This window comes from Chiloscyllium plagiosum, chromosome 13, assembly GCF_004010195.1.
Source record: "Chiloscyllium plagiosum isolate BGI_BamShark_2017 chromosome 13, ASM401019v2, whole genome shotgun sequence".
Classification (NCBI taxonomy): domain Eukaryota; kingdom Metazoa; phylum Chordata; class Chondrichthyes; order Orectolobiformes; family Hemiscylliidae; genus Chiloscyllium; species Chiloscyllium plagiosum.
In genome coordinates, this window is record NC_057722.1 from 57,225,888 (window position 1) to 57,241,482 (window position 15,595).

Below are 15,595 nucleotides of genomic sequence, written 5' to 3' on the forward strand. Positions count from 1 at the left end.
TCCTCAGCCCTGCTCTGCATCATATCTAAGTCCCTTTGCAGCCGACAACTCCACCAATCTTCGTATCGTCGGCAAATTCACTGACCCACTCTTCAACTGCCTCATCCAAGTCATTAATAAAAATTATGAACAGCAGAGGACCCAGAACTGATCCCTGCGGAACTCCACTTGTAACTGGGCTCCAGACTGAATATTTACCATCTACCACCAATCTCTGACTTCGACTGGTTAGCCAGTTTTCTATCCAATTGGCCAAATTTCCCTCTATCCCATTCCTCCTGACTTTCCGCATAAGCCTACCATGGGGAACCTTATCAAATGCCTTACTAAAATCCATGTATACTACATCCACTGCTCTACCCTCATCCACATGCTTGGTCACCTCCTCAAAGAATTCAATAAGACTTGTAAGGCAAGACATACCCTTCACAAATCCGTGCTGGCTGTCCCTAATCAAGCAGTGTCTTTCCAGATACTCATAAATCCTATCCCTCAGTACCCTTTCCATTTCAAACTGAGAGTTGGTCAAGACATTTGGTCAAGACAAATGGAAAGTATTGCTGCACAAAATGTTAGTTTTATTTTCTCTTAGATCCATTGAAAATAATATTTAATAAAATTGCATGCAATGAATTATTTATTGCTTTATTAAAATTTATAGTATTTTGGTGAATTGTTGAACATATCAAGGTCATGGGTACTGATGCTGCCATCCAGACTCACCACAATCAGTCACCACACATTATTGAACAATTATACACAGGTCATCACATCATTTACTTTATATTGGCAGTGTAAAAAATTCACAACAGTTTCTCCTACTTAACCTGCTGTATTCACATTTCCCAATCTAGTTGAACTGTGGCTTTTTGAGTGAGGTGGTACATTGCCCTGCAGAAAGTAGGGATGGAGGGTTATTTGCTGTTATGGGCTTTTCCCATCGGAACTAGCTCACAATTTGTCCTTCTGATTTCACTTTGCATTTCTATAGCCAGCAGTGGGTGAGAAATTTTATCTCACTAATCCGTGTTGATTGAAACTCAACTTGTCCTAAATCATCTCATGGATCTGTATTTTCTCTGTACATCCTCTGCTCCAGTACAGGGTTGGAAATTAAGATTGTGTACCTGTTTTATATATTTTCAAATAGTTAAACATAAAGGTAAATTTTGGTTTGTCAGAATTAAAATGTCTGTGTTGAATTTTAAGCAATTCTATGAACATTACCCTTGAGAAAGTGATGTACTGTGTTCCACTTAGAATTGACTGTTGTTGTCAATTTAAAATATGGCAATGGCATAAATAGATTTTAGCTCATATCTGCACTTGCCTTTTTTCTCTGCCTTAGCCTGTCCCCAGGGTACCTTTGGAAAGGATTGCAACAGTATCTGCAAGTGTCAGAATGGAGGATCGTGTGATGCAGTCACAGGGACGTGTCGTTGCCCACCTGGGATTGGTGGAGAATTTTGTGAAGATGGTTGGTACCCTTGCTGTTACAAAATATATATTATAAGGCTATTTAGTATATAGAGCTTGACTACAGCTGAAACAAGTTACATTTTGTCAAAACTTTTCATCTTGCATTCATCAGGATGATTTGCAAGAAAGAGACTTAAGGAGAATACAAAACAAATACTCTGCATGGAAGGAAAATGGAGACAAGTCTAGTTTGACTGTTCGAGGAGTTTCCTTGGAGAGAACGCCAATTAATGCAGATTCACAGTTAACTGCCGAGCTCTGTTTAAAATTTGAACCAGGCAGGTTGACTCGGATTGGTCAGGGAATTCCCCTGAACCAGTGAATCATGACCAGTAATTTTACTGAGTTGAGAATGCATCTTCTTGAGCTTTCTCAAGTTCATTTCATTTATTGTTTTGTTCCTACATCTGACGTATATATGAATACCTGGATGCAACAAATAAGGAGGAATCTGGCCATAAAGAAGTTTATTTGATTTGCTGTTTAGTTGCTGTGTCCAAACGTTTCAACATAATCAAGAACAAAACCAGGAAAGTCTGCCCCCTCTATTTGTTGAGCTTGCTTCCTTCTATGATGGAGGCAGATTCAACTGTGGTTTTCAATAAGAAATTTGGTAATTATTTGATGAGAATAGATTTGCTCATGTTTCTTAAATCAGCCAGTTTGATTTTTGATCCCATAAGGTCATGCTATTGTCCATTCGATGGATTTTGCAAATAACATTAACAGGCAAATTGGTTTGCATTAGGAAAAAAACTTACTGAGGGACCTTTATCGAGGTGTATGAGAGGCATGGATAGGCTGAATGCACTCAGTACTTTCCCCAGGCTTTGGGAATCAAGGATTAGAGGGCATCAGTTTAAGGCTAGAGGGGAGAGAATAAAAGGGTACCGAGGGGTAACGTTTTTACGCAGCCGATGGTACACAGATAGCATGAGCTGCCAGCGGAAGTGGTTGAAGTGGGTATGTTAACAACATTTAAAAGGCATTTGGACAAATACATGGAAAGGAAAGGATTAGATGGATATGGGCCAAGTGTGGAGAAATGGGGTTAAGGTGGATGATGAACATCTTGGTCGGTATAGACCATTGGGCCAAAGGGCTCTATGACTCGGTGAATTAGTCAGAGCTTTGATGACCAAATGTAATTTGGAAATCTAAATTTTACAAGCTGTTTCTTCCAATTTATTGGTTCCTAGTTTACTGACAATATGTCTAAAACTATTGGATATGTATGTTTTGTAAATGTCTTATCCTTCTTCTTCTTGTTAGGTTGCCCTAAAGGATTCTTTGGAAAGGGATGTAATAAACGATGTAATTGTGCCAGTAATGGCTACTGTCACCGATTATATGGTGCTTGCTTGTGTGATCCTGGACTATATGGACGTTTCTGCCATTTATGTAAGTATGTTGATGTTTCAAACCATGAAATGCTCATGATTTATACATCCTCCTTGCTTGGAATTGGATCTTATTCTATAGTGTGCTTTTTTGTGTCTCAAGCAAAGTAACTTCAAGGCATTGTTGACTCTGAGCTCCTTTTGATCAAATATAGCACATGGAGATACAAAATGAAGTACCAGCACCCTTGCCCTCTTTTTCTGTAACAATAAACTGTACACCCTTCTCTGTATTCATACAATTTCTTTCCATTCTGCACTACTGCCAAGTATCCTTTGCAATGACTTTTGGACAATTCTTTGTGATGGCTTTGTTCCATCTGTAAGACTTTGACTGATAGTTGAAAGTCTTGTGGTCAAGAGGTACCTTTTGATGAGTGATATTCCTTAAGATGTGTGCTGTTATTTATATCTATTGTTGGTTTATACAGGTATCAGACATAGCAGTGAGCCTGTCTGCCACTAATTCCATCCCTTATTGCATTGAGCTTTCATGAGATGAATGCTTTAAATTCACAAAGTTGGACAATACCCCACATATCCTCATGGAGCTGTAACTTAAACTTTACCAAACCTCAAATGTTTTAATCAAACACTTCACTTTTTGCTATTATGTTGACTGCATGATTAAAGTTTGCCTGTGGTCCTTCATGCATGCAGCTTTGTATTTTTATTCAACAGTAACATTATGAGTAATATTTATCCAGTATCAACATGACTATAAGGTTACAACTAATCTTATGAAATGCCATTAAACTGATTCAGGCCAATATTAGCAAATTCTTAGCATGCTGATTAATTATCTCACTAATTTAACATCACTGTATCAAAATATTCACTCTTCAAAGAATACAATCCTGACTTCATTCTTGGATTCATTTTCATCACTATGCGTTTTGGATTTAACCATGATTACAGCTCTCTCACCTCAGCAAACATTTTGAAATGATCCAAAATTTGTCACTATGCTTTTGATTACTGCTTTCATTGTCCATTCTGTGTCTCCAGTATTATTGCAGAATCATTGTTATTTTTCAATTCAATCTTGAGTGGCTAGGGGAGAAATTGACAAGAAATCATTTTTGTTCATTTTAATGCTCCAGTTATGTCTTGAATGATTATCTCATCTCCTGATTTCTTCCTGGGCTAAAAAAGAACAATGATTATTAAGAATGACAATGTCACTGAGCGGGTGCTTCTTTCCTCAGGTACATTCATTGATTTTTTTCTCCATAGGTCAGTTCTAGATTCAAGGAATAATACTCATTTCCACTCTTTTGCAGCTTGTCCCAAGTGGACATTTGGACCTGGATGTTCCAAAGAATGTCAATGTGTGCATGCACATGCTGTGGGCTGTGACCCTAAAAATGGCACATGCATTTGCAAACCAGGTTTCCATGGCCTTGGATGTGAGAAAGGTAATGCATGTGTTGCCAAGCGCCTGTTATGTGGAACAAAGTTCTAAGGATTTGCACTTACTTTCAGACATATTGCACTGAATTTGCAAGTTATTATTCCCCTCCTCTTCAAATTGGCAATTGTGCATCTCTCAGCTGAGATAAGGAAGCAGGTTACTTGCATATCATCTGATGCAGAGACTACATTAGAAATGAAGTGAATGCATTAAATTAATACCCTTCATTTATTGGATCATAATGCTTGCATCAAAGAAGTATACTTTTGCTTGATGTAAACTATTTTAGCTTTAAATCCTGATTTGGCACTTTACCAACTTTGGGTAAACATCAATGTTCGTTTCCCCATTACAAAATTATTACTCAAAGTAAATCGATGGATATCCAGCACCACTTCATGTTACAACATTTATATTATTGAGGCAGCCAGTGACATTTTGCTTTGGTTTGGTGCATGTGGTGCACTCATAGAGGTGACAAGTACATTCTCATTGTAAAAGACAATCACCCCAATGTTGAGGTAGTGCCCAAATGAAGATGAAGCTATTTCTTATGAATCAACATAATGCTTGTGTGTATGTACTAAATGTAATGTGTTCAAGTTACACCATCCAGCTGGAAAGATTATGGCCACAAAAACAGTTTTCATTTTTTCTTAAACGAGCTTCTATGTCTCTTTTCAACAGAATGCAATATTGGCTTCTATGGTGCTGGCTGTGCATTCCGTTGTGACTGTCCAATTGGTGTGCCATGCAATCAAGAGACTGGCAAATGTGATCGCCAGTGCCCACCAGGGTTTCATGGAGACCAGTGCCATTTGCGTAAGTGTTTTTGTCCAAGGATCAGGAGCAATATGATTTGGATAATAATCAGCAATGATGTAGAAGGCAAAGGGAAGAGATACAGCAATGTAAGCAGGAAAGAAATATAAATTTTTTAAAAAAGTGTAGGACCACCATTCTTTGGTAGACACACTTCTCCATTCAGTAATTTCATGGCTGAACTTCTACTTCATCACTATTTTGTCTGCACCATCCCTATATTCTTTGATGTTTTTAATATGTGTAAAAGTATAACACTGAGTCACAACAGAAGACATTAATTGAGATGACTACAAGTTTGGTAAAGAGGAAGATTTTAATCAAGGTTAGGGTGAGGAGGAGCAGAAAATAATGTTGTTTCACTTTTAATAAGAAACACACACACCTTGAATTGACATTGACATCTCATATTGTTTTATAGAAACGCCTAGTCCCTCTGGTACCCATCCCTTCCAAGGAGATGAAATGGGAAACTTTTTCCTACTCAGATTGTTCTGAAAATGGTTTAATTTGTTATTGCTTCAATCCACACTCTTGCCGACTCATTTTTATTGTTGACAGCTTGCAGCTCCAGGAGATTTGGAATTAACTGCAGGCAGAATTGTGACTGTGGAGGGGCACCTTGTGACTCATGGAGTGGTCAGTGTATCTGTCCTGCTGGCAAAATGGGATTGTCTTGTGAAATAGGTAAGGCATATCCAAAATTATCAGCGTGACTTATCATCACCTTTCCTAAAATAATGAAGAGTGCAAGCTATGAGCGGCATCTAAAAATGAAATATTAACTTGTGAAGTTGGCAGAGGTAAGCAATGCCACGACAGGTCAGATCTAAGCTCTACAGTTCTACCACAACCATTGAATGGTTGTGATGGTGGACAATGCTTGGGAGAAAAAGGTTCCATAAGTATCCACAATGATGGGTGAAACCCAACACATCAGCATTTATTTCACTTTGAGCCAGACTTGCTGAGTTGATGATGATTTTCGGATTGCATTTACGTTCACAATGTCGCAAATACCAGCATTCCAGTTCAACTTAATGTGTGATGTCCAGCAATGGTTTGAATGCACTGGACATTACAAAAACTTTGGGGCCCAATAAAAATCCAGCAAAAGTATTGAAGACTTGCGCTTGGGAACTAGTCAAGCTTCCCACTATAATATTACACTGGTATTATGTCAACAATGTTGTCAATTGCCTAAGTATGTCCTGTCCATAAAAAGTAGAACGAATCAATCTCAGCCAGTTATTATGGCCCAGTGTACTCTCAATCATCAGCAAAGTGATGGAAGTTGTCATCAACAAACTGTACTTACATAACAGCATTCCTGATGAAGGGCTTATGTCCAAAACGTCGATTCTCCTGCTTCTCAAATGCTGTGTTTTTCCTGCTGTGCTTTTCCAGCACCACATTCTCGACTCTGATCTTCAGCATTTGCAGTCATCACTTTCTCCTAGCACTTAGATAACAACAATGTGCAGTTTGGGTTTATCAAAGCCACTTAACTCCTGACTACATTATAATCTGAGATGAAAGCATCCCAATCCCAGGATATCTCTGAACAAGTTCTTAGCCCAAGCCATCTTCAGCTGGTTAATTAATTCCCTCTATCATAAAGTAAAAACTGGGGATGTTCATTCATGATTGCACAATTTTCAGCACCTTTCAAGACTCCTGAGATACTGAAACAGCCTGTGTCCATATGATGCAAGACCTGGACAATATCCAGGTTTATGCTGATAAATGGCAAGTAATATTTATCCCATATAAGTGCCAGGCAATTATCATTTCCAGCCATAGAGAATCTAATCATCACCTTTTGACATTCAATACCTTTACCATAGTTGAATCCCCAACGATCAGCTGGTGAAAATGGTCACCTGGGGGTTCCCACTGAGATGAAACTGAACTGTTTACATATAAATGCTGTAGCTATAACAGCAGATCAACAGCTGGGAATTCTGTTGGAAGTAAATCACTTCATGATTCCGCAAAGACTGTTCACTATCTACAAGATGCATTTATGAGAGAATGCTGTCCTATTGTCTGGATCAGTTCATATGCAGAGGATATTATGGTGGGGAGGGGATAAAGAGTAAATGAGAGGTGGGGGTAGAGCAGAAAGAGAAAGGAGAACAGTTGGAGAGAGTGCTCCAGCATCTCATTTTCTACTTGGAGACCCTGCAGCCCACTGCACTCAATATTGAGTTCAATAACTTTAGGTCTAGAGCTCTCCCATGTCCTTATCCCAAACTATACATATCAGGCCTTGTTAACACATAGTTGGCTATTACACAAAACCCACTGTTAACACTAATAGTCTCCATTAATAGTTATTCACCCTCCTATCCAGATAGTTATTCTCTCCTTTGTTTGTCCAACTGTTCTCCTCTCTCTTTGGGCTTTTATTGTTTACTCCTTATCCCCACCTTATCTTCTGCATATAAGCTGACATTTTCCTAGCTACCATCAGTTCTGAGGAAAAGCCACTTGACACAAAACACTCACTCTGATTTCACTCCAGAGATGCAGCCAGATCTGCTGAGCTTTTCCAGCAATTTCTGCTTTTATGTCTGGAATATTGTGAACGGTTTTCATCCTCTTATCTAAAGACAGCATTCCTGGCTCTGGGGACTATCCAAGGAAGGCTCACTAGGTTGATCCAGGAGGGATTATCTTATGAGTAGAGGTTGAATAGGCTGAGTTCGTTGTGGTTTTGAAGACTGAGAGGCAACCTTATTGAAACATACAAGATTCTATGAGCACTTGACAGGATAAGTGTGAGAAGATTGGTTTCGCCTTGTTGTAGAACCGAGGAACAGATGGCATCATCTCAGAGTAAGGGGTTGCTCAGTTAAGCCCCCCACAGGGGGCTGTTGAGGCTGGGTCATTAAGTAGATAGATTTTTAATTAGTGAGAGAATCAAGGGTTGCAAGGAAAAGGCCAGAAATTGGAGTTGAGCCAAGATCTCATTGAATGGCAGAGCAAACCCAATGGGTTGATGTGGTTTTATGGTAGTGCAGTGGTTTTATGGTATCCCCACAATGTGCATTGTGAATATCTAAACTAGATTATAGAAAGCAACTGATTTCTCACTGTCTTTAAACAGACTGCCCAGTTGATCGGTGGGGTATAAACTGCCAATTTGCCTGTGCTGATTGTGAAAATGGAGGTGTTTGTAACAAGGAGCTGGGAACATGTGACTGCACTGCAGGATTTATTGGAGCACTTTGTCAAGATGGTGGGTATCATTTTTAAACACATTGAAGAATGTGTGAACAATTTGTTCAGAAGGATGGGTTTGACACTACTATCACCATCCTCTCTTATTAAAAGTTGTCGATTACAAGTTCAGTTTGTTTTTGTTACTGTGATGTTGTTCTTCTCTTCAGGGAACTCTATATTTCTGCCTTGACCAGAGCATAAAGCAATTCGTTTCCCAGACCCATAATCCCAGACATCTACTGAATCCATATCTTTGACACCGAGTGGGAGTGTGAGAACAAGATTTAACTTACTGTTCCATCATGAATGGCCTGAAAATTGAGCTAATGTTCATTCTATCCTCATCCATCCTCAGTACATGTGACAACAATAAATCAAATTAAATTAAATCAAATCATATCAAATAAATGTTGAATAGCAATAAAGTGTGGGAGCTTTAGTTCACTTTTTGAAAACTCTATTTGAGCCTAAGGGAATTGAGCCCAGTTATAGGCACCCAACCGTTGGCCCAGTTGTAAATAGTCAGATTAGACTCGATTCTCTACAGTGTGGAAACAGGCACTTCATCCCAATAAGTCCACACCGCTCCTCCGAAGAGAACCCACCCAAACTCATTCCCCTACCCTATATTTGCCCCTGACTAACGCACCTAACGCTATGGGTGATTTAGTATAGCCAATTCACCTGACCTGCACATCTTTGGATTGTGGGAGGAAACTGGAGCACCCGGAGGAAACCCACACAGACACAGACAGGTGGGAATCAAACCCAGGACCCTGGTGCTGTGAGGCAGCAGTACTAACCACCGTGCCACCCAATAACTTAGCATAAGCCAGGATCAACATCATTTTTCATCATAGATTACTATTGCTCAGGCTGTAGTTTTTGTGTATTACTCCAGCAATTACACTTCAAAAGTGCTTTTTTTGGCTGTGAAGTGTTTTGATGCATCCAGTGGCCATGAAAAATGCAACAAAAATGCAAGCTTTTCATCTTTGCTTTTGGAAAAAAGGAGGGGTAGAGTAGTTCCAGTGGTTTGGACAACATGAACTGGTCATTTATTTATTTGGTCATAGAGTCATACAACACGGAAACAGACCATTTTGTCCAATGTGTCCATGTCAACTAGAGACCCCAATCTGACCTAGTCCCATTTGCCAGCATTTGGTTCATATCCATGTTAACTATTCCTCTTCACGAACCCATCCAGATGCCTTCTAGATGTTGTAATTTTTCTTGTCTCTACCACTTCCTCTGGCAGCTCATTCCATACATGCACCACTTTCTGCATGAAGAATGTACGCCTCAGGACCTTTTAAATCTTTCCCCTCTCATCTTAAACCTATGCCCTCTACATTTGGACTCCCCTACCCTAGGAAAGAAACCTTGGCTATTTACCCTATCCATGCCTCTCATGATCATATAAACCTCAATAAGGTCATCCCTCAGTCTCCAATGCTCCAGGGGAAAAAGCCCCAGCCCATTCAGCCACCCATGATAACACAAACCCTCCAACTATGGAAGCATCCTTGTCAATCTTTTCTGTAGCCCCTCAAGTTTCACAACATCCTTCCTATAGAAGGACAACCAGAATTCCAAAAGTGGCTTCACCAATGTCATGTATAGCTGCAACATGCGTCTCAATTCCTATGCTCAATGTTAGGACCAATAAAGGCAAGCGTCCTAAAAGCCCCTCACCATTAAATAAAACAATGAAAGAACTGGGATGCTGGAATTCAGCAACAACAAAAAAAATCTGGAAAAGCTCAACTTGTCTGGTAGCACCTGTGGACAGAAATCAGAGTTAACGTTTTGCGTCCAGTGACCCTAGTTCAGGATGTACTGAAGCTATACTGACTATCCTAGTCAGTCCTTGCCTTTCCAAATGCAGTGAAATCCTGTCCTTCAGAATCCTCTCCAATGACTCACCCACCACTGGCATAAGGCTGACAAGTCTCTCATTCCCTGGCTTTTCCTGACAGCCTTTCTTAAATAATGGCACCACATTAGTCACCCTCCAGTCTTTCAGCACCTCGCCTGTGTCTATTTATGATGCAAATATCAGGGGGCACGGTGGCTCAGTGGTTAGCACTGCTGCCTCACAGCACCATGGTCCCAGGTTTGATTCCAGCCTCGGGCGACTGTCTGTGTGGAGTTTTGCACATTCTCCTCGTGTGTGCGTGGGTTTCCTTCGGGTGCTCTGGTTTCCTTCCACAGTCCAAAGATGTGCAGTTCAGGTGAATTGGCCATGCTAAATTGCCATAGTGTTAAGGTGCATTAGTCAGAGGGAAATGGTTCTGGGTGGGTTACTCTTTGGAGGGTCGGTGTGGACTTGTTGGGCTGAAGGGCCTGTTTCCACACTGTAGGGAATCTAATCTAAACAAAAAAAAAATCTTAACAAGGGGCCCAGTAATCTCTTCCCTAGCTTCCCATAAAGTTCTGGGAAACACTGATTGGTCTTGGGGTTATTTCCCCAAGTTCCCTAGCTTTCATGTTCTTCTCCACAGAAAATACTGGCATGAAATACTCATTTATTATCTCACCCATCTCCTTTGGATCCACACACAGATGGCCACATTGACCTTTAAGAGGCCCTATTCTCTCCCTAGTTTCTCTTTTCCCCTTGATGTACTTATAGAATCTCTTTGAATTCTTTTTAACTCTATTTGCCAAAGCTGTCTCATGTTCACTTTTTGCCCTCCTGAGTTCCCTCTTAAGTGTACTCCTAATACCCTTATTATATTCATTTAGGGATTCACTTGATCCAAGCTGTCTTTACCTGATATATGCCTCCTTCTTTTACTTGACCAGAGCCTCAATTTCTCTAGTCATCCAGCATCCCCTATGAATACCAGCCTGGTCCTTCACACTAACAGGAACATACTGTGTCTGAAACTCTCAAATCACATTCTTAAAGGACTCCCACTTCCCAACCATCCCTTCACCTGCTAATAGCCTCCTCCAAATCAACCTTTAAAAATTCCCATCTCATACAGTTAAAATTGGCCTTATTCCAATTTAGAATTTTAACTTTTTGATCAGTTCTATCCTTTTCCATAACTATTTTAAAAAGTAATGTATTATGATAACTTGACCCAAAGTGCTTCTGCACTGACATCCTTGTCTCTTGCTCTGTCTCATTTCCCAACAGAATTGTCAAGAATTGCACCTTCTCTAGTAGGCACACCCAAATATTGAAAAATAAAGTACTCTCGTGCACACTTAATAAATTCCTCCCCATCCAAGCCTTTAACACTATGACAGTCCCTGTCTATGGTTGAAAAGTTAAAATTCCCTATCATTACAATCTCATTTTTCTTACAGATATCTGAGATCTCCTTACATATTTGCTTCTCAATTTCCTGCTGACTGTTGGAAGTCTATAATACAATTCCAACAAGATGATCATCCCTTCCTTATTTTTAAGTTCCATCCATAGAACTTCACTGGACTTATTCTGAAGTGTGCATTGACTGCCTAATTTTCTATGTTACAAATTGATTGAACTATAATGGTTGTAAAGCACTTGGCACATTACTGAAAAAAATGAATTGTAACTTCAAGATTACTAGATAACTAGTTTTTCCCAGGTGGTGCTATATAATAAATGTAACCTGCAGCAAAAGGAAATGTCTTAATGTGTCACAATCAGTAGATATCCCATGATTAGGTGATCTGTATTTTAATCTGTCCATTTGTCTTTTATATATTTTGTTCCCAGTTTGCCCTCCAGGTTATTATGGGCCAGCTTGTCAGTATCTCTGCCTCTGTGGAAATGACACCCAGTGTAACAGCATAACTGGAGATTGCATCTGTGGCCCTGGATGGGTGGGACGTGACTGCAAAGCATGTAAGTTAAAATACTGAAGAACTATACATTTCAAGTATCCGTTCTCGTCCACGATTTGTGTGTGGGTGTGTGAAATTAAGATATGCTTTGTATCACAACTAACAAAAATGTAGACAAAACCAAAAATTACAACAACCAACATCAGACATAACCTTGGAATGACAATATGCCTTACAGCATAGCTGCCTTAATTATATTTATTCCATTTTCTACTGTTATTACTTTAATTAGTCATAGAATTGTAGAGATGTACAGCATGGAAACAGACCCTTTGGTCCAACTCATCCTTCTAAACTCTTACTTTTCGTATATCCATCCAGATGCCTTTTAAGTGTAATTTTACCAGTCTCCTTCACTTCCTCTGGCAGCTCATTCCATTTACGTACCACCCTTTGCGTGAAAACCTTGCCCCTTAGGTCCCTTTCTGAAAACTAAGAATGATATACCAAGACAGATGACCACAGAAACTTGTAACATATTCACAGTCTTTCCTTATACTTCCTTTTTTTTGCCTCTGGGGGAGCTTTCTAAGTCTTTTACAATGAAAAATACAGTCAGTGCTTCTGGCATTTCCACGGGGTTTTCCATTATTAGTTCTCAAATTGACTTCCTGGAGAATCAACACTCTCACTTTACTTACACCTTTTATTGTTAAATGTTTGTAGAAACTGTTGCAATTTATTTTTGACTTTCTAACTAGCTTTCTCTTGTACTTTGATTTCTCCCTTTTTGGTTTTATTTAGATCACTTTTTGTTGGTTCTTAACATCCCTCCAATCTTCCTTGCAGAATATTATAATGTTTCTTTCAAGATGACACTATCCTTAACTAAGCTGTTTAGCTACAGATGATGCATTCTTCGCAAAGGGTATTTCTTTCTCACTGAGATAAATCTTTGAGTTATTAAATATCTCCAACAGTGTCCATGGTATCTCTATATGTTTTACATTTCCACCCACTTTTCTATTCAGTATAGCTACATCTATAGTAATTTCCTTACAATTACCTTTATTTAGTATTAAAACTAGTCTTAGACCTGCACCCTTTACCTTCAAATTGAACATAAATTTTTGCCATGTTATTATCACTGTCATCTAGAGGCTCCTTTCACTATATGGTTATTAATTAATGTTATCTTATTCTATATTAAGAGGTCAAGAAAAGCCTGCTCCATAGTTGATGCTAGAATGTACTGCTCTAAGAAAAACATTCTATGGACTCATTTTCCAATCCATCTTTATGAATCTGATTCATCCCTTCAACATGCAGATTTTCGTCACCCATTGTTATTGCATTCCTTTTTTTAATACTACCTTTTATTTCTTCTGGTATTCTAGGGAGCATAACATTGTGACAGAAGTAATTGTCATTGGCTTCTCTTATCCATTTATTGTCACTAGTTTCTCTTATCCATTAGCTTGATGTCATAAATTTCAGTCTTTCTCAAACATTTTTTTTTGTAAATTGCTTTTGGCTGGATTTTTTGTTCAGCTCATCAGAGAGAGTGTTGCTGGTAATGGGACATCTAGTTTTATTATTGGCACTGTCAGGCCAGATATAAAGTAATACGATCCAAAGCAAAATGTGCAGGGACTCTGAAGAGCAATCCAGTATGAATGGTGCACCATCAGGCATCAGTCATTCTGACTGACTCAATGTGTGTGTCAATTTAAATAATTGTCTTCAACTAATTGCTTTTGGTGTAGATTCATATTCCTCAGAAATTCAGATGACAGAATCTCAAATTAATTCATATGAGACCTGGCATCTTTCAGAGACTTTTAACTTGTTTAATTAATTGAACCTGAATTAAAATCCATGTCATAGAGCAGAAAGCACAATGAAGAGCCCAAACCTGCAAATATTAAGGTCAATTCCAAGCCTCTTCTTTGATCATTTCTCTTGAGCCAGTGTCAAAAGACATGATTCCACAGCTGTCTCCTTCCAAGACTGTGGAAGCAGATGACACTAACACTAGCGTCATAGAAATGTACAGCACAGAAACAGACCCTTCGGTCCAACCCGTCCATGCCGACCAGATATCCCAACTCAATCTAGTCCCACCTGCCAGCACCTAGCCCATATCCCTCCAAACCCTTCCTATTCATATACCCATCCAGATGTCTTTTAAATGTTACAATTGTACTAGCTTCCACCACTTCCTCTGGCAGCTCATTCCATACACGTACCACCCTCTGTGAAAAAGTTGCCCCTTAGGTCTCTTTTATATCTTTCCCCTCTCACCCTTAACCTATGCCTTCTAGTTCTGGACTCCCCCACCCCAGGGAAAAGACTTTGTCCATTTATCCTATCCATGCCCCTCATGATTTTATAAACCTCTATAAGTTTACTCCTCAGCACTGATTGATGACTGTAGGAAGAGACTGTGATGCCTTTAAAATGAAGACATCTTCAGAATATTTACAGTCAGTGGTGCAGCTGTCAGATCTTGTGTTATGCACATCAACCTCTCATGACAGATTCTGCACACCCTGTCTGTTTTATTTTCTGCAGCTTGTGACGTTGGCCATTGGGGAAATGGTTGCAAGAATGCCTGTGACTGTAACAATGCTGATGGGAGCTGTGATCCTGTGACTGGCTACTGTCTGTGTGAAGCAGGCTACACAGGGGATCGCTGTGAGCAGAGTAAGATTCAGAAATCTGTATGGAACTCATCTATTGTACTGTGCCTATGCAAATCTAGAGCAGAGGGAGTATAATCCAGTGAATTCCAGTTGGTGGGAAAGGAATACAATAATAAAGAAGTTCATGATATGTAAAAGACGCATGATTATTAAAGTAATGCAGTGCATTGAATGGCTTATATTAATAATTTAATTACAGATCCGTTTGTCCAGCATTGTAATGCTAAGGTGTTCTGAGATCTATCTTTAAACAATGTAATGTAACTGTTAAAGCAAATGCTACACGTGTGTTCAGAGAGTTCTTCCACTGTTACATTTTACTCTTTTGCTTCCTTTCCCTTTCTTGTGTGCCTCCTTTTTGGGGCATAGCTTCACAGTCCTTGAAAGCCGCACCAACCCCTCCCACCTTGATGCCAAATTCTTATTCTGTATTCCATCCCACTATCATTCCCTATTCATAACTTAAGCATTATTCATATTTGAATTGAAAAATGTGTTGCTGGAAAAGCGCAGCAGGTCAGGCAGCATCCAAGGAGCAGGAGAATCGACGTTTCAGGCCCTTCTTCAGGAAAGAGGAAGGTGTGCCAAGCAGGCTAAGATAAAAGGTAGGGAGGAGGGTCTTGAGGGAGGGGCGTTGGGAATGCGATAGGTGGAAGGAGGTTAAGGTGAGGGTGATAGGCCAGAGAGGGGGTGGGGGCGGAGAGGTCGGGAAGAAGATTGCAGGTCAAGAAGGCGGTGCTGAGTCCGAGGGTTGGGAC

General features: G+C 39.7%; 1 protein-coding gene across 1 annotated transcript in view; it reads left to right on the forward strand.

The window, feature by feature from the left end:
- LOC122556083 (multiple epidermal growth factor-like domains protein 6) overlaps positions 1-15,595 on the forward strand; it is a 297,520-nt gene that overhangs the window by 243,784 nt on the left and 38,141 nt on the right. The window contains exons 15-22 of the mRNA XM_043702517.1: positions 1,349-1,477; positions 2,752-2,880; positions 4,163-4,297; positions 4,981-5,115; positions 5,677-5,802; positions 8,228-8,359; positions 12,065-12,193; positions 14,707-14,838. Of these exons, the coding sequence (XP_043558452.1) occupies positions 1,349-1,477; positions 2,752-2,880; positions 4,163-4,297; positions 4,981-5,115; positions 5,677-5,802; positions 8,228-8,359; positions 12,065-12,193; positions 14,707-14,838 (1,047 nt within the window). The remainder of the gene's footprint in view (positions 1-1,348; positions 1,478-2,751; positions 2,881-4,162; positions 4,298-4,980; positions 5,116-5,676; positions 5,803-8,227; positions 8,360-12,064; positions 12,194-14,706; positions 14,839-15,595) is intronic.